The sequence below is a fragment of the Giraffa tippelskirchi genome, chromosome 1, assembly GCF_054371585.1.
Source record: "Giraffa tippelskirchi isolate mGirTip1 chromosome 1, T2T-mGirTip1v1.2.pri, whole genome shotgun sequence".
Lineage (NCBI taxonomy): Eukaryota > Metazoa > Chordata > Mammalia > Artiodactyla > Giraffidae > Giraffa > Giraffa tippelskirchi.
This window is the reverse complement of record NC_137275.1, coordinates 219,698,815-219,718,736: the sequence shown is the minus strand read 5'-3', so window position 1 is coordinate 219,718,736 and position 19,922 is coordinate 219,698,815. Positions and strand designations below refer to the sequence as shown.

Genomic DNA, 19,922 nt, shown 5'->3' with positions numbered 1-19,922 from the left:
AAACACACTTTCTTTGCCAACACCTAAACCAGCGACTGTGTCCCAAGCACAGATCCTCTCCTTCCTGTGTAAGGCAGGAATTGCCATCCTCACCTGCTCTCAGGTAGGGAGCCTGGGTTTCAAAGGGGACCAATGGCATCCCTAAGCCACATCCATCAGGACTGTGAAGTCCGGTCTGATTCCCGCTGGTGGTACTGCAAGTCTGCCTCCTTTGGTACAGATGAGGAAACCGAGACCCACCTAGGGTAAATGGCGATCTGCAGAAAGGCGACGATGACAGCAGTGATGGCGAGCACCCACCTGCTTTCACTGCCATCAGCTCCACCCTCGTGTCACTGTGAAAGGGTGTCCTATTACCCATTTTCAGGTGGGAAAACTGAGGCCAAGGGAGAGGAAGAAATAATCACCATGGCAGGGGGAGTGCCAGTTAACAAAAGGACACAAGTCAGCCATTGACTTTGTACGACATGTGGGTTCTCACCACGCTGACCCTCGGGGTCAGCACCATCTCCCATCTCCTGGACAGCAGAGCCGGACCTCGGGCGTGCTCAGCACTGGAACCCACACACCCGTTTCGAGGAGGCGCTGAGCAGGGGGCTCGGGCTCCTCCAGCTAGTAAATCCTCTAACAAGGGAGAGTGATTAGTGTCGGATGTGGCGGTCGGCTTTTGTGCAGCTGACAACTCGTCCCTTTAAAGGCCGGGCCGGGCTCATTTCATGGGGGCCCTCCACAGGCCCACTCCTGGCTCCGTAATTACGCCATTCACCAGTCACCCAGGCCTGCCTCTGAACTCCTGACCCAGCACTGAAAGACTTGGGATCTCATTACTAATCTCTTAAGCCACCTAGTCCTCCAAAATACATCCATTTAAGTTGGAGGCCAAGGCTTCGGGGGTGGGAGCCAGAGAGAGGGAAAGTCCAGCAGAGGCCCTTCTCATGACATGGCCATGGGCCCGCTCTGGGGCCTGGGGCCGGAGCCACAGGGCAGCTGCTGGCTGGCTGGCTTGGGGCAGCACAGGCCTCCCCGAGGCTTGGGACTCAGCTCAGAGACTAGGCTTTGGGATGGGAAGGGCATCTGGACCCACCTGTTTGTAATTTCAGGGGTGCGGGTAGGGGATGAAGCCCATGTTTGTTTTAATTATTATTATTGTTGTTGAAAAGGGAGGGGAAAAAAAAATGAGCAGAAAGTGCTAACATCTGGAGGCTGCTGTCCAGTTTACGTAATCTCCCGAAGCCCGGGAGGGACACGGGATCCCCAGCCAGATGGTCCGTGGGTGACTTCATGGTACATGTGTCTCTTCTGGCAGTTAAGATGCTGACAGGGTTAGAAGAGTGGGTTGCGGGACCTCCTTAAAATTCTTTAGGGGTGAGGGATGGGGGCTTGGGGGGGCTCCCAGAGATCTGTTTTCTTTTGGATCACTTAAATTCTGCTCTGGCCAAAGCTCTCATACTTCTTATATTTCTCTCTCATTCATTCATTCATGCTCTCATTCATATGACACTGATATGACACTTATCATGAGTCAGGATCTTTATCTTATGATGTCTAAGGAAAATGGAACCCAGAGAAGGGGGAAAAAGACCATAAAGATAAAATCCCTTCCCTGAAAGAGCTCCTAGACCCAGGTGGAGGGGGTTTGGAGGGTAAACGATGATGCCAGCAAGCACCCATCCAACAATGTGGTGGGCTCTTTGCTCAAGGTTTGTGCAGGCTGAGAGGAACTTGGAAAAAGAAGTTCCCAGATGATCCATGCCCGAGAGCCGGGCCTGAAATGATGAATCTTAATATCAAGAGGCTGGAGAGCAAGGGCTGGAGAAAAAAAAGGCAACAGAAGGAGAAAAACTGGGCCACAGCTGAGCCATGACAAACCTAGTTTCCCAGATGATGTCAATAGCAGAAGCATGAAGGATAAATTTCGAGATGTAGAATTTTGCTGCAAACACAATTCTGAGGACATTAGTATTTTTAAAAAATCACATTGCTAACTTTATATGTTTCCAAATCTCTTAAAAAAAAAATTGTACTGAAAGCAATGAATGACATTTCATGAATTCTAGGTCAGGATATAAAAGCAGCCTAGACTCTGGAAGAGACCAAGAGGGTGCTGTTATCTTCAACTAGAAGGTACACTCAAATCTGGATCGAAACCCAGCAATACTGGCAGCATGAGATGAAAATTCGGAGGCACTGCCAGCCTCCAATATGAATCCTGAAGCAATATGAACCCGACATGTATTTCAGAGTTTGAGGGCACTGTCAGTTTTAAAACAGGACTTTGAGTATGGAAACACTTCCAGTTCTAGCCCAGAATACCAGGATACTGAAACTCTACTAACAGGGCCAAGCAATGCTGTCTGCTCTAAATCCAGTGCCCCCAAATGCCTGTGCCAGAAAACCAGACACCAGAGACTAAGAATGTAGATCCAGTGAGCTTTACTCTCGAAGGCCGTGTCTGCAGGCTCGGGAGTGGAACTGAGAGGCGCCACCGACTGAGGAGCAAAGCGCCGAAGGTGGAAATCTCCAGCACAGCTCAGAGCTCCTCGGACTCACACAGGCTGTCTGAGGAAGCCTCCAGGCTGCTCCTTTGCCTGCTCTGGGATCCCTGAGATGTGCACGGGTTAATCAAGGAAATGGTGACTGTGTCCAAACCTGCTGCCTGGTCCCTGAAACCCTTGGTTAGGCATAGTTGAGCAGTGCTTAATGGCAGTCTTGACCACACTGGCCTATTCGAGAAAGGTCAAGGGAGTGATTTTTCACTTAAAAACAGCTGTGCATTAAAAGAACAAGACTTTCTCAAGTTCATAAAACTAGGAGTTTCCAGGCTGTGTCTGTGTTGCTTTCTCCCTTCCCCCTCTTCATCTTCTCCTACTTTCCTAATAAAGACGTATGTGTCCCAAGCTGTGCCCAGGAGGAAGGACAAGTCACACTGCCCGCAGGGAGCCCTAGTCAGTGCCCAGGCAATCACGCAGAGCACCCTGTCTTGGGTTCTGCCCTTCGCCACAGACCTCAGGGTTTTCTGATCGCCTCCGACCACCCTGGGAGAAAGTGCTGGAAACTGCCGAGTGAGTGCCTCTCCTCTTTGCTTTTGAAGAGCAGCAGTCCACTTGGCAGGGCTGCTCCAGTTTGATTTCTCCAAGGAAGAGGCTCTGAAGGATGCCATGCTCTGATGCACGCAAGGACCCGAGGACAGGGCTGGCATATGCTTTTATCAGCAGCCTGCTGACCTTCCAGCTCAAATAACGGCTCACATTCTGAAGGATGAGGGTGGCATCTCTCTCTGGCCTTCCTCTCCAGATTTCAGCAGGAGGGACAGTGGCATGCAAATTGGGGGCTTTGCCCATCAAATGTCCAATGGACGCTGCTGACTTTCATGTCCACCACCCCAGCCGCAGAGCCCTCTGAGGGACAGAGGCCATCTGCAGTGGTGCTCTCCCCCAGGGGGCCCTTGGACGAGGCAGCACACATCTGCAAAAAAGCAGGGTGTTGAAGCAGCTGTTCTGAGACACGGTCCATGGGAACCATTCCAGCATGATCTGGGATCCACAATATGACCTTCTCACAATCCTATACCTGCCGCTTGCCTGAACTTTCCATGAGCAGTGGAAGTCACACACATCAGAAAGAGGTGGGCCAGAATTGATTGACATCATGACTGAATGCTCTAAGACGCTTCAGTTCCTCCACTGAAAAATCAAATGACAAGATCTACTTTGGAGGGTTGTTCCAGGGATCAAAGATCCCTTGCACATGCACGTGTCGGCACACAGCCCTGCAAGCCAGAAAGACGCTTAACATTGCCCCCCGTTGTCCCTTCCCACTTCTTTCCTCCTGGTTCTAGAAGAAGACAGTCCTGGGTATGAATTCTAGATTTCCCTGCCTCACTCCTAGGCTGGTTGTAGAAGCTTAGGTAAGTTATTAATACTTAACCTTTGTGAGTCGCAACTTAGTCCTTTGTAAACCAGTGAAAGTTAGTCCCTACTTCCCAGAGGGGCTGGCGGGTATAAATGTGCTGAAAACAGAGCGAAACTCTGGGTAGAGGTCCTGACATGGAGTAATCATGCAGAGAGCCAGGCCATTTATGTTGTTACCATCATCAGCTATTGTTATTACTATTATGTCCTCGGTATCACATTCATTTATTATTATTTAGTCATTCCTGTGCATCTGTCCCCTCATTTTTATTATCAAGTAACCATTGTGAGTCTCAGCTTAGTCCTCTGTAACCAGTGAAAGTTAGTCTTTATTTCTTAGAGGGGTTGGCGGCTGTAAATGTGTCATAACACTGTGAACCTCAGTGCTTTCCAGGTAGCAGACTCTGTTCTAGACCTGGCATACCTCAAGGTGTAAGATGGAGCCCAGATACTTGGCAGGTCATGGGACACGTGGTATGGAAAGTCATAGACACGGGCAGATACAAAGTACTGATAAAAGGCCACTTATGCTGGGCCACAGATGATTCCAGAAGTGCTATGTGGTATCAGAGAGTGAGGACTCCAGATAGGCTGGGATGGTCAAAAGAGGCCATATGAAAGAGGAGCTGGTTGAAGCAGACCTTGAAAGATAGGTAAGCTTTAAATGAGAGGATTTCCCTGGTGCTCCAGTGGTTAAGAATCTGCCTGCCCATGCAGGAGACACAGGTTCCATCCCTGGGCTGGGAAGATCTCACCTGCCACGGAGCAGCTGTGCCTATGAATCACAGTTGCGAGCCACAGCTACTGAGGCCCATGCTCCAGGGTTGGGGTGCTGTAAGTACTGAGCCTGCACGGTGCAAGTACTGAAGCCCACACCCTCTAGAGCCCACGTTCCGTGACGAGCGCAGACACTACAGTGGGAAGCCTGGGCACCACAGTGAGGACTGGCCCCTGCTCACCACAACTAGAGAAAGCCTGTGCGGAGCAATGAAGACCCAGCACAGTCACAAAGAAATGGATTTTTTTTCAAAGGTGGATGAATGAAGGATGGTGTTTCCATGTAGAAGAAACACAAAATCCAAGGTCTGTCTGGGGATTGCAGATGGGTCTATTCTGTCTGGAAGGTTCACGTCTAATAAATCTGTTAGACAACAGGCTGTGAGGAAAAGCTGAGGGAAACAGACTGGGGAAGGCCTTACCTGCTAAGACTCTGGGATTTTATACGCCGTGGGGAACAATATAGACCCTTCACGAGCAAGAGATCCCTGAGACCGATATTTATTGTCAACGATGGAAAATGTACTACAAAAGGAAAAATCCTCCAATAAAGATACGTGCAGACTTAATGATTTAAGATGATGTATCACAAAAAGATAAGTATGTCATATTTCACTTTGGGAACAAAAAAAGTGTTACCCAAAAAAAAAAAAAAAAAAGTCCCTGGGAGAAGTAGTGTGTCTACTGGAAAGCACATGGGCTGTGGGGCCTGAAAGCACTGGCTTCACTCCTGCCCCACCACTTGGAGGAAGCGTTTTTTTGCTTCCCCATCTGTGAAATGGGAACACAGTTCACTAGATTATAAGGATTTAATCCCATAACCAAAGTGAATCCGTGTAGACAGCAGCTATTACCTGCCAAGCCATGTTCCATATGCTCTTCGTGTGCCGTTTTCTAGAATACTCGTAATTGCCAGTTCATCTCCCTATTTTACAGATGAGGAGACTGAGGCAGAGACAGACAATGCTCACCCTGGGTCTCACTATAGGCGGCAGCACTGGGATGTAATAGACTAGAATGGCTCCAATAGGGTGGCTCAGTGTCTGCTTGTGGCTATTTAATTTTAAATTCGTTAGAAGTTCAATTCCTTAGTTCCCTGAGCCACATCTCCAGGATTTGATACAATAGGTGGCGAGGGGCAGCAGTGCCAGGATAGAACACTTCCACTGTCACCGGAAGTCCTATCAGAGAATGGATCTGGAGGCTGGCTCTCTACACTGACCCACTTCTACCCTCTCTGGCACATAAACTGACCTCAGCTCCCCAGTGCGGGTCAGTTTATCTCCTTCCTGCATGGTTCTGCAGTACTTTTCTCTTCCCAGACCCCTTGCCCCAGGGAGCTGTGTTGCAGACCTGGGCATCACCCTGGCAGTAGCCACCATTACTGAGAGGAGTATCCTGCCAGCAGGCCAGATCTCTCTCAAACTCATGTCTCTTTCCCAAGATGTAGACAAATACAGCCTTCAGGCAAGCATCCCCTTCCACCAGCTGGATGTATGGGTCCAGTTTGGGAAAGGTCTTAGGGTGGGCAGAAGCCCCCTGGGGAAGACTTTGTTGGACCACCTTGGCACAGAAGCTTGACCCTCAGCATGAGTACCTGTCACGTGCCTCTCTGAGTCCATTTCTCCCTGAAAAATGAACACGCTACAAATATATCCTGGCACGTGGATCTGACCAAAGAATTAGCTGAGTTTTAAAAAAATCTGTGTCTGGGGTGGTGAAGAGGGTAGAAAGCTCTTTTTGGTCTGATTCTACAGATAACAGGCTTCCCAGATGGCACAGTGGTAAAGAATCCTCCTGCCAGTGCAGGAGACACAAGAGACATACATTCGATCCCTGCTTTGGGAAGATCCTCTGGAGAAGGAAATGGCAACCCATTAATTCACTCCAGGATTCTTGCCTGGGAAATTCCATGGACAGAGGAGCCTGGTGGAGCCTACAGTCCACAGGGTCGCAAAGAGTCAGACACAACTGAGAAATTGAGCATGTAGCTTCCATAGACTGCTTAGGTTAATTTTTAAGAGTAAGGATGTTGGGATAGAGAGTGGGAGGCAGGGGGGTTGCAAAACAACCAAATGAACACACACAGACACACACCCCAGAAGCAAAATGCTGTGTACAACCAACATCCATCTCTCCTCAGACCCCCGTCCTTTGGGCCTGGCTTGAGAAAGTTTACTTCCAGACTTGGAGAAATGAGCATGTGGTTTCGGGGACAGAATCCAATATCGCCGAAGCCGCGGGCTCAGCAAGCTCGACTGGCTGCTGCTTCCTAAGCGTATTACGGTCTCGGAGAGCGAATGCTGTTTACATATTTGACATGTTTCTTGGGTACAGGACATGAAACTAAATTATACAGCAAAGACCATGCCGGCTAAACACCCGTGCCCCCACTTATAAGAACAACAATAACTTAAAAAAACAAAAAGAAGAGAAAATGAAAGACAAGGATGCAGATGGGTCTTGAGGGAGCCTGAGTGGATGGCAAGGAAGGAGGGAAGGGGTCTGGTCCTGAAGGGATGAGGAGGGAGGGACGATGTGGATAATACAGACAGCAAGATGGGAGAGGGGTGGGCTGAGAGATGCAAGAAACACAAAGGCCTAGGGATCTTGCAGGAGGGGCTGGGGTGTGAACTGGCACGGCCGTGTCTGCTCTCTGCAGAGAGCCAGTGGAAGCCGCCCCAAACCACAAAGCCTGGCTTGTTCTTGGGCTGTAAGACAGGAGTCGACTGGCAAGCGAGAGCCTTCTCTGCTCCACGAAGCACCTTCCTGGTAACCCGTGCATGTCTGCTGCACAGGCCAGCACACCCTTCGCCGTCAATGCATATGTCTCTAAGAATAACTCCACGTGCCTGCATACCACAGTGGTTTGCCCAAGTTTTTCTTTCCTTCTTAGAAGTACCTGTTTCAGTGTTCCCTGTCCTCCAAGAACACTACAGATGACTTGAGGCTACCCTCAAGTTGAGGTTGAACTCTTTGTCTCAGCCTCGACTCCTTGCTGAAAAGGATGTTCTAGACATAGTGAAAGATTGAAGGCCAGAGAAGGAGACGGCAGAGGGTGAGATGGTTGGATGGCATCACCGACTTCATGGACATGAGTTTGAGCAAGCTCCAGGGGTTGGTGATGGACAGGGAAGCCTCATGTGCTGCAGTCCATGAGGTCACAAAGAGTTGGACATGACTGAGAGACTGAACTGAATGGCAACATAGTAGGCTCACAATAAAGACTACAGTGGGTTTTGAATCCAAATATCAGAATTGCTTTCTAACAGATAGGGATTGAGGGGTTTAGGAAAGTTATTTCATCACAGCCGAATCTTAAGTGAAATAAGACCAAGAGACTCTCAAAGTCTCTCTCTGCTTAGATTTCTATAGTCCTAAAGAGTGTTCCTTTATAGGGTAACGATAACCCTATATGCGAGACAGAATAAGAGACACAGATGCATAGAACAATTTTATGGACTCTGAGGGAGAAGGTGAGGGTGGGACGTTCTGGGAGAATAGCATTGAAACATGTATATTATCATATGTGAAACAGAACACCATTCCATGTTCGATGCATGAGACAAGGGCTCAGGGCTGGGGCAATGGGATGACCCAGAGGGATGGGATGGGGAGGGAGGTGGGTGGGGGGTCCAGGAAGGGGAACACATGTAAACCCATGGCTGATTCATGTCAATGTATGGCAAAAACTATTACAATATTGTAAAGTAATTAGCCCCCAACTAAAATAAATAAATTTATTAAAAAAAAAAAATGACAACACAGACTCAATATTTCCTCATTGGATCCCTCAATTACTAAAACTCCACAGACAGAAAGAAGCACTTCTTTAAAAGTTTTTAGTTGCTATCAGAAGGAAAACTACATTTGTGGATCAACTGTCTCATCCTTGACAAGCACCTGCCATACAAATGCTGTCACTTCTGTTTTATAGACAAGAGATTGGGTAGAGGCAAGGAGAACTGGCTTGCCCAAAGTGACAGAGCTGGTAAGTGATGACTCTAGAATCAGAAGCCAGGTTGAGCTGATCCTAAATCTCATTTTTTTCTATAAAACTCTCATCACCCAAAGTTGGGGAGGCACAATCATAGTGTATAGCATTTCATAGGTTTGAATAAAGCTTGAAACAGTGAACAACTTAAGAAGAGAGCAAAGAAGAGGGGTGGAGGAGAGTCTTGTGGAGACCTTTGCTGAGGTCATGAAAAATTTGGTAGATTTAAAGTCCCCCCCCGCCCCCGCCACCTAGCCCACGTTTCCATGTCAAGTCCAGGATGTTATAGCCACCAGGGCAAGGGGGTCCCTTCTGATGCAGGAACTGGGTTTAGTCTTCTGGAGGGATTTTTGGATGCCCCACACTAATGGGACAGACTGTAACAGACCATGGGACTAGCTGTTCTGTCTCCTTAGATGACTCACACATGTGCTCTTGAAAAATTATTCAGAAACCACCAGAAGAAAGCAGATCCCTTGGGTACTTGGGAAAACTGCTTGGAATCTTCTCTGACATTTTGGCACATCCCCTTGGCCTCCCACTTCCCCCCCCACCAGCAGATGCTGTCCCATTTCACCAACGAGAAGATCTGAACACTCCGGTGAAGGGACATGTCTCAGCAGGGACCTCAGTACTGGGTACTGAGCCCACAATTGCCCCCCAGCCCTTTGCCAATATGAGCATCAGCAGAGAACGGCTCATCCATGCAAAATGTCCACATGGGGCTGTTTCAATGCAATACCAGTAGCTGGTGCAGGAAAAGAAAGAAGTAGAACAAAGCGTGGCACAGGCAAGAGCATCCCCCTCCTGCACGCACTGAAGGCAGCTCTTCATTCTGAGATGAGAAGCAAAACTTCTGAGTTTCATAATGTGCCTCAAACCCCTGTTTAAGGAGGTGCTCCTAGAGGTCAGTCTTCATCCTCAAATAAGCATCTGACCTGTTGGCCCCCAGCTCAGAACCTCAGAGTAGCTCCTCATCACACTTGGAATAAAGTGTAGGGACTTCCCTTGTCCGGTGGTTAAGACTCTACGCTCCCAGTGCAGGGGGCCTGAGTTCAATCCCCGATCAGGGAGCTAGATCCTCCATGCCACTAAGGGTCTGTGCGCCACAACTAAAGATTCTGCATGTCCCAATGACCCAAGATCCTGGGTGCCACAACTGAGACCTCGTGCAGCCAATAAATAAATAGTGAAGTCTAAATTTCAAGCATCTGAAGGAGGTCCCCACATCATTTTCATAGCCCATCTCTCTTGACATCCCCTGGATCTCATTTTTTTCCCCCCTGAATTTCTTATTGACCTTTTGTTAGATGCCTGTTACCCTGTCTCTCTGTCTCTCTGACATGATCTTACTTTCAACACCCCTCTACTACCCCAGATTATCCTTCCACTCACAGCTCAGTGACACCCAGAGCAAACATCCCCCCCACTCTCCCCTCAACTCCCCGGCCCCAGCACGTCCTACCCTGAAAGATCTCTTGTCCTTATGTCCAGAGAACCCAGTGGATTTCTGCTCCCTTCCTCCGGACACAAAGATGCAGGAGACACAGATAAATGGTCCCTGCATTCTGGGCCTAAGACTTGGTGGCATCAAGGAATGCACACCTCTTGCGATTCCCTTACAAACATCTCAAGGTTTCCTGGGTAGAGCACATGGTTTTGTGACAAATCTGCAAACAGAGCGAAGTTTCCCCTTCCACCTACAATTGTCCTGTTGGTGTTTTCCTCCATGTTCTCTCCCATAACCCATTAATAATTAGCCATAGAACCAAAAATCTAAAAAAAAAAAAAAAAAAACTTTTTTTTTTTTTTACACTCAGGGTTCAGCAACTTGAAACATTTCCTGAGCTTCTCCCATATTTTCATGAACGTGTTTTAAGTGACTTTCTGGAAAGGGTAACACGTAACCTGAAAGAACGACTGTCCGTAGGTAGAGATGTTGGTGGCATGGCAGAAACAGTGGGGCCATATTGGGGGTCCTGGAGAGGGGGTTCCCACTTTCCTCAAGTTCCTTCAATGCACACTAAGCAAGAAAACATGCAAACGGCAAGCTTCCTCGCTTGCTCTCCTGTGTCAGCCACGGAAGCAGGCATGAGCTGACTTGTCCTGCACTGGGCTCCTGTGACGAACCCTGCGACCTGAATCCCGGTTCTGCCACTGTCTCTTAGAAGGGTGCGCCCCCCAAACTGGTTAGTCCCTCAGCTCCCAGAGCCTTGCTGTCCCAATCTGTCAGAAGAGAGCAGCAATTCCTACTTTTGCAGTAGCTTAAGTTGGATCAACGAATTTGATGCGGAGCCTAGCTGAACTTGGAAAATATTATTTTTATAATTTGTCCAGGACCTTCTGAAAGTGGGCAAAGGACTTTTCCATCCCTACATGCTGGCTCTCCTCCCTGTTGGCTGAGTAAGCTGATAGCAGTGCGGTTTCTTCCTCAGGGAAACTCCCTCTGAATCTCACACTCTTGGGTCTTGGCTGCTATTTCTAGCTGGACACACCCCTCCCATGGAATAGTGAGCACTGTGAGGGCTACGAAAGCACCAGCGCTTCTCTGGAGTTTCGCAAAGTGCCTGCTCTAGTCCTGAGGGTGCAGGAAGCATTTGTTGATGCAACTGTGCTTATTCACCCAACCAAACGCTGGCTGAGCTTCTGTGCTCTGTGGCTCACTGGAATGAGGGTGCAGAGAGGAGGCCTGACGCAAACCGAAGAGGGAATTAACATGGGCACTACCCGATACACGGGAAACGAACAAAACCACCACCATGAGAAACAGCGCTAAACTTTTTCTCTGCATTTATTCCTTAATCCCCACCAAAGAGATGCCACGATTCTCTCTTTCCAGAAAAGAAAACTGAGGTTCCTGGAGGAATAACTGGCTCAAAGTTCCCCAATGAAAAAAAAAGCTATGAGGGCAGGGCCACCTCTGCACAATTTCCATTTGACCCCACTGATGTCTATGTTTTCTACCTGCTTACATTCCTCAGGGTAGGATTCCTTCATATGTCCGCTTAGTCAAATGCATAAATCAACAAATCCATCAAGACAAATTATGATTTGTATTTTAATAGAAGCACACCATGTTATGGATATGCCAAGGAACAGGTAATAGCAATTCTCAGTGAGGTGGCAAAGGACCGATATGTCTAATCATGGGTCAGCCGATGCAAAGTCAGAATCAGTCACAAAGGAAGGCAAGATGCCCAGATCTTCCTGCGTGACCACCAGCTCAGCCCGAGTGCCTTGTGATGGCAGCTTACTGCATCACAAGCACTCCATCTCATTGCGGATAGCGCTCGTTCTAAGAAAGGTTGTCTTTACTTTGGCTCTGAAACTACAGCCCTGGAAATGCTTAGTTTAAATGTTACCCTCAAAGGAGCAACCAAATAAATTGGTTAGTGGACTGCAGGTCCATAATCCCTGGGAAAGCACTGTGCATTCTGATAGCCTTTGCATCTCCACCACCTCCTGTGCGGGAGGAGGGAGGGGACTGTTTGGACAGGAGGGACCTGACTTGGGTAGAAATGCAGCGGGGGGTGGGGGGAGGGCAGGATGAAGGAATCTCTGCATCTCACTTTGGCAGCTTGTGGTGTAAAGCACCGGAGAAATGTGAGACCTGGAGACCAAATGAGAACAAGACGGGATCTTCGCAAACACTTAAACCAAACTGTGCTGAGTTTCCCAGAAGAGAGATAACTCTGTACTTTCAATTTATTCCATTTTTGTTCTGTCTCAGGGACCTCTTGAATTCCAGCAGGGCCGGGAAGGTGCACGGCCAAAACATCCCAAGAATGTCTCTTATTATAGGATGTTCAGCCCGATGTGCACAGCCAGGGAGTTTTGATGCTTCTGATAACATTTGGATATAAGACTGGATGTTTGGGGCGGAGGAGCTTAGCTCTAACCAAATTTGGGCATCTTGTTTGAGGGGGATGGACAAGCGAAACCAGGGACTTTGAGAAGTGGAGGGTTCATGCAAAAATGGAAATGAAAATTTTAATCATTTTCTAGACTCATCTAGCACAGAGAGGGCGGTGTCTCACCACAGTGACAGCCTGCCTGCTGACTCTGACAGGGCTACTCCTCTCAAGTGCATCCTCACATTATGGTCCTGCACACTCACATGGTCAAGGTTGGGTCTCCTTCTTTGGTTTCTTCCACGGGCTCCAGCACAGAGCCAGGCACATAACTCCAATAAACACCTGCATTTATCATTTTTGCAGCATCAGGGGAAATACAGAGACTAGAACAAAACTGACTTATAAAGAGGAAATGGACGTGACTGTGGTCATTTCATCACTCTCCAAGTGGATAGAGTGTCCCAGTGAACACCAGGGTACCAGCAACAGGGACGCCTAGACAGAGTGGGAGCAGCCTGAACTCAAGCTGTGGGCAGTGCCTGGGAGATTTTTGCTGCTGGTGTTCAGCAGCTAAGTTGTGTCCGACTCTGTGACCCCATGGACTGCAGCATATCAGGCTTCCCTGTCCTTTACAAACTCCTGGAGTTTACTGAAACTCATGTCCATTGAGTTGTTGATGCCATCCAACCATCTCATCCTCTATCCCCCACTTCTCCTCCTGCCCTCAATCTTTCCCAGCGTCAAGGTCTTTTCCAATGAGTCAGCTCTTCACACAGGTGACCTAAGTATTGGAGCTTCAGCTTCAGCATCAGTCCTTCCAATGAATATTCAGGGTTGATTTCCTTCAGGATTGACTGGTCAAAGGGACTCTCAAGAGTCTTCTCCAACACCATAGTTTGAAAACATCAATTCTTAGGTGCTTAGCCTTCTTGATGGTCCAACTCTCACATATGTACAAAACTACTGGAAAAACCATAGCTTTGACTAGACGGACCTTTGTCGGCAAAGTGATGTCTGCTTTTTAATATGCTGTCTAGGTTTGTCATAGCTTTCCTTCCAAGGAGCATGCATCTTTTACTTCATGGCTGAAGTCACCGTCCTCAGTGATTTTTGAGCCCAAGAAAATAAAATCGGTCACTGCTTCTACTTTTCCCCCTTCCATCTGCCATGAATTAATGAGATAGGATGCTATGATCTTAGCTTTTTGAATGTTGAGTTTTAAGCCAGCTTTTTCACTCTCCTCTTTCACCCTCATCAAGGGGCTCTTTAGTTCCTCCTCAAGCACCTCATGGAGTGTGCATGGTACCACCAACACAAACATCTATCATCCATGGCTCTTTCCACCTGATTCACAGTGATGTTTTTCAGGAACCTGGCTACTCCCAGCTCCTGAATAAGACCACACATTCCCACACTCCCACTGTTGCCTTCCAGGAGAATCTTTCCATCCTAAATTTCCCACTATGGGCTGTGTGACCTTGGGGAAACCAGTCCACGTCTCAGTTTCTCCAAGGTAAGTAGTAATTCTTCCCTTGAAGAATGGCGAGGGGGTTGGTTATGGAGCACGTGTGAGGGCCCAGCTCCGTGGCTGGTGGACCTCGACAGCCACTGGCTCCCTCCCCACTCTCTTCCCTGTGCTTTGGGATCGCTGCATGGACTTGGGCTCTTGCATCTGCAAGGCCTGTTCCTGGAGGATGCTCGTGTGTGTGGGCCTGTCTGTGTGTGTGTGAGAGACAGAGAGAGAGGGAGGAGGAATGTATAATTGGGTTAAGGGAAGGTGCTCACCCTGCATCTAAGAAGCTCCCTCTCTCAGGCCATCAACCTCTTCACTGGAGACCCTGACAGGGTGAAAATTAACCACCAGCCTCCTCTAGTCACCACGCAGGGTGATGAAGGCCATGGTTACACTTCCTCCTCTTCTCTGCTGTCAGAAGGGAGCTATGTCTACACTCCAGGAAGAGGCTTGACTCAGTCATGCAGGCTGTACGGGTAGTGTCTGTGTGTGTGCGCACATGTTGGCCTGTGCACGATGGGGTTGGTGTGGGAATGGCTTCCAGACACTCGCTTTGAGACAGGGAATTGGGGGGACTTTTGTTCTGCCGGCCCCCACGTCCCCTGTCTGGCCCTGCACCCTGACAGCACATACCTCCCCACCCCTGACCCTGTATTCTCCAGTGAGCTGATCTCATTATGGCAAATTTAGTTACAGCTGAAGTCTCCTTGTAACAAAGATTATGTCCAAGCCCAGAGTAATGGAACCTAGTCGATTTCATTAAAATAAAATTGGTTACAATGAATAATTCAATAGGATGATTTTGTTTCCTCATCTCCTCTTTGTAGATCGAAGAGCTAGTATTTATAATGATTTTTTAAAATTGGATTGTTGTTTAGGAAGAGATAATCACCCATGATTCCTGACAGCCCCCTCCTTCCCAGACTGGAATAATTGCCTGGGCGAAGTCTCTTTTCAAATGCTAAGACTGGAAAATTCTTTCTCTCCTTTTCTCACATTAGTAGCAATAACCTTTGGTGGTTTTTAAACACAGCTGTTACCTCAACACTTGGTCATGTAAGATTCTGAGTGCGTTAATAATACCCTTGTTTGAATGATGTTTTTAAAACATTTCTAGGAACTGGATGGCAGTGTTGAATCTGGAATGCCTGGCTTTATCACTGGCTAGCCCTGTTGTTCCTAAAGCAGGACTTCCTTATGAGAAAGGTAGCAACCTGTGTGTTTATCTACAATTAATTAAACACACATCGCTTGAACTCCTGGTCTTACCTAAATCTGTGCTTGAAGATGGGGAACAAAGTAAATAAAACCTTAAAACTCTTCACAGAATTAGCAGCCTAAGGGGGGGAGCCAGACATGGAAACAGATAATTAGAGTTCAGAGCATGCGTGTCACCCAAAATGAACTCAGCAAGTACAGAGGTGGCATGGGGCAGAATGAGCATAGGCAAGCAGTCATTCATTCGTTCGTTCGTTCGTTCATTCATGCAGCCAGCTAGCACTACACACGACAAACATTGGGGAATACCTTGCTTACATTTCTTTCCATCCTCCTCAGGAACAGTCAGAAACAAACGAACACATAAAGAATCTGATGCAGGTAAACACAATCAGATAAGTGAACAAATGATCGAATAAACACTATAAGTGAGGTTAGATTCCTCTGTACCTCTTCCAGTGATTTTCCCTGGGCCCCAGAAGAAGGTCCCATGTCTCTTTCCTCTAGAAACCAGCCCCCTCCACCCTCGCCTCACCCCTCCACCGACCATGAGTCAGGGAAGCAATGTTAGAGAGGAATAGGGAGAAATAACGGCTCTTCTGCAAGGCCAGGTAGGAGGCCGTCCTCTGCAACGGCCATGGAGCTGGGCGGTAGGAAGCGCTGGCATGTCTCTGGGAAACGGGAGTCTCGGAAGAAGGCAGGTGCTCGCTGAGCAGGGTAATTGGAGAGGGGACTCTGGGGACAGCAGGGCCATCCCTAGAATCACAGAAGCCCTGGTGGCCCCCACGCTCTCGCTCCCTCAACTAAGCTGACAGTCCCTTGGGGAAGAACCCTGGGACATAAATAGTGCATTCGGGAATGAGGAATGAGTCACAGCTTTTGAGTGTTGGGAAGGTCCTTGGAGATCATCCAGCTCAACTACTCTCTAACTTAAAGATGGGGAAAATGGGGCCCGGAGAGGTGGGAAGACTAGCCCAAAGCCACACAGCGCATTCATGATGGAGATACCACGTGTTCATGAGAGCATGCTAGAGAAGTACACGACTTGACACCCTCCCCTGTCGAAAGTGAGACTCTCCCTGAGAATTTGTTCTTATGCCATTGAATGCCAGTGGTATATGCAAAACGGAGTGCTTTCTCCGGGAAACGGGAGTCTCAGAAGAAGAGTCTCCTAGTAGGAGACACAGAACAGTCATTACCCCTATGGTGCTAATGTTTCTTGCCCTTAAAAATTCCACGTCCAATTGCTGACAAACAAGTCTCATGAGACCTCAGAATTACATTTGGCTATTTGCAGCAACATGGATGGACCTAGAGAATACTGTATGCTGTCTAGGTTTGTCAGAGCTTTCCAGATCAAATCAGTCACTCCTAAAGGAAATCAACCCTGAATATTCATTGGAAGGACTGATGCTGAAGCTCCAATACTTTGGCCACCTGATGCAGTGAGCCAACTCATTGGAAAAGACCCTGATGCTGGGAAAGATTGAAGGCAAAAGGAGAAGAAGGCAACAGAGGATGAGATGGTTGGATGGTATCACCGACTCAATGGGTATGAATTCGAACAAACTGTGGGAGATAGTGACTCAGGGAAGCCTGGAGTGCCGTAGTCCATGGGGTTGCAAAGAGTTAGACACGACTTAGTCACTGCACAACAACAGAGGTATGGTCAAGTGGCCATGTGCAGCGACACCGCCTTTGTGATAGACGACCTTGAGGGGCAGAGCAGTGATTTAGAATGTCTGCAGGAAAATGTCATGCATGGCTGGGAGCTTACCTGGGACGCTGCTGGCTGGCCGATGATGACCCAGCCTGGGCACTGATGGTCTTGGTGGGACACTGTAGCATTGGATGCCCACTGATCCAGGAAGCCCTGGGGCGTGTAGACACCACAGTCCTTGATGCTGGTTTTTTGTTCAAACTCCTCACACACCCCATCACCATCATGGAAATAGCACCGGCTGGGTTCATCTGCAGGAGACAGACATAGAAGGGCCAGAACAGATCATTGTTTGTTCTCTGGCCCTGGCTGCCATCCACAGTAATGGAATCAGATAAACAGAATCGTCAGCACAGTCAAGCCCATCACTGATAGTCACCATTGACTATTATTCAGGCTTTAAAATGGAGATCTTGCCATATGAGGCAACACTGGTGAACCTGGAGGACATTACATGAAGGACAAATAACGTATGATTCCACTTATATATAAAACAAACTCATAGAAGGAGAGACTAGAATAGTGACTGCCAGGGCTGGAAGGAGGGGGCTGAGATTACAAACCCACTGTTCAAACAGTATAAAGCTTTGTTACTCAAGATGAATAAGTTCTAGCGATCTGAGGTACAACATTGTAACTATAGATAGAAAAAAAAAAACTGTATGTACACGTAAAAATTTAAGAGGGTAGATCTTGTATTATGTGATTTTTACTACATAACACACACATTAACAAACACTTCCACCGTCATACCCCTTGTAAGCCCCACAGTAACCCTATGAGAAAGATATTCTTTAAATTATTATTTTAGTCTTCTAGATTAGGAAACTGAAATCCTTCATGTCTTAAATAACTTGCCCAAGGTCATGAAAAGTGTTCATGCTGGATCCTGATTTTAAACTCAGGCTTTCACTGTACAAATTCTAGGTACATTATCTGCCACCGCAGCACTTCATAGTCTTGAACTGACTATTTTGACTATTTAACTGTAAATAGGATTACAGTCTGACATAGAGTGAACTGTTATATGAGAGCCTCTGGCTTCAGTCCCAGGTCTGTAACTAAATTGCTCTGTTCCTTTAGACAAATCTCTTTCCCTCTTCTGGGCTCAATCATCATTGAAGAGGGTGAAACTACTGAAACTCCAGGAGCCCCTCCTGTCTAAGGTGCTATCTCCTAGATATTTGCTGGATATCTTAGGTATTTCAGTCAAAGGCCAAGTGAGTTCTCAAGCTCCTGTGTAACTCATATCATAGCAAGGAGTTCTGTTTGGGACAGTTTAAAGCTGCAGCTGGCTGCAATGACTCTCACTGAGCTGCAAGAACAAAACTCAAGAGAAGGAGAGTTAGCTGGATGCCTTCTTTTTATATTTTTTTAACTTTTTATTTTGTATTGGACTATAGTCAATCCAGTGGAAGAGACCTGATGCTGGGAAAGACTGAGGGCAGGAGGAGAACGGGGAGACAGGATGAGATGGTTGGATGACGTCACTGACTCAATGGACATTAGTTTGAGAAAACTCCGGAAGATTGTGAAGGACAGGGAAGCCTGGCGTGCTGCAATTCATAGGATCACAAAGACACAACCTAACGACTGAACAACAACATAGTCGATTAACAAGGTTGTGATAGTTTCAGGTGAACAGTGAAGGGACTCAGCCATACATATACATGTATAGCTGCATGCCTTCTAAGCAGGTAGGACCTACACAGTACATGCTTCTTGGTGTTTCAGAATAGAACAATACAAGGAGAAACCTGGAGGCAGCTGTCCAAAAGCGATCATCTTGCCTATCTTTTGGACAAGATGAATGCCAGGTACACTTTCCCAATTCCTCTAGGAAAGCTAAGTACTCCCTCCTGTGTGGGTTCCTATTTTACAAAGATCCCCATCATAATCCGCCTGCAATCCGCCTGAATCCGCCTGCAACGCGGGACACCTGGGTTCGATCCCTAGGCTGGGAAGATCCCCTGGAGAAGGGAAAGGCTACCCACTCCAGTATTCTGGCCCGGAGAATTCCATGGACTGTATAGTCATGGGGTCACAAAGAGTTGGACACGACTGAGCGACTGTCATTTCACTTCACCATCTTAATACTCATCTCGCTGTATTGCCATCACATTTACATGCAGCAGCTCCTTCAAATAGTACACCTGGAGAGTGACAGAGAATGCTAGTAAAAATTCTGCCCAGGCAAGAGGCACCTATCCTGAGAAAATCTAAACATCGCAAAACTTATGGTCAGCCTGAGAATACTGCTTGATCTAGGACGTTCTTCCCTGATTCACTCTGAAAGAATAGAGAGCGAAGCCTCATTTAAAACCAGGGTTTGGTTTCTGCCCCTCGTATTAGGGAGGGGTGTGTGTGTGTCAGTTGCTCAGTCATGTCCTACTCTTCACTACTCCATGGACTGTGGCCTGCCCCTTTGTCCATGGGATTTCTCAGGAGAGAATACTGGAATGGGTTGCCATTCCCTTCTCCAGGGGATCTTCCCAACACAGGGATCGAACCTGGGTCTCCTGCACTGCAAACAGATTCTTTACTGTCTGAGCCACCAGGGAAGCTTATATTAGGTATGTAACTTTGCACAATTAGCTTCACTTCTCAGCCTCTGGCTTCCCATCTGCAGTACAGAAACCAGCAAGGACAACCTCTCAAGACAGCCATACAACTTTCAAAAGAAATAGACATAAATACAGTGTGTATCTTACAATAATGGTCAAGAGAAAAAATACTCTCCTCGTAAGGGTTTAATTTATTCCTAAGTGGCTGAATTGAATCAGCTTGTAAAATCAGTACTCATTTGAAACACTTTCAAGCGACATTCCCCCAAATGGAAAGAGCCTGGGTCAAGTAGAAATAAGACTTGAATTTCTGTGATGCTGACTATCTGAAAAAAGGAATCATTGAATTCAGGGGCAGCAGAATTTTGAGC

The 19,922-nt window shown here is 47.6% G+C and overlaps 1 protein-coding gene across 3 annotated transcripts in view; it reads right to left on the bottom strand.

Moving 5' to 3' along the window:
* The window catches only part of PAPPA (pappalysin 1), a 557,592-nt gene that overhangs the window by 88,187 nt on the left and 449,483 nt on the right, over positions 1 to 19,922 (bottom strand). For all 3 annotated transcript variants that reach the window (XM_081575791.1, XM_081575790.1, XM_081575782.1), the window contains one exon: positions 17,045 to 17,238. In XM_081575791.1, the coding sequence (XP_081431917.1) occupies positions 17,045 to 17,238 (194 nt within the window). The remainder of the gene's footprint in view (positions 1 to 17,044; positions 17,239 to 19,922) is intronic.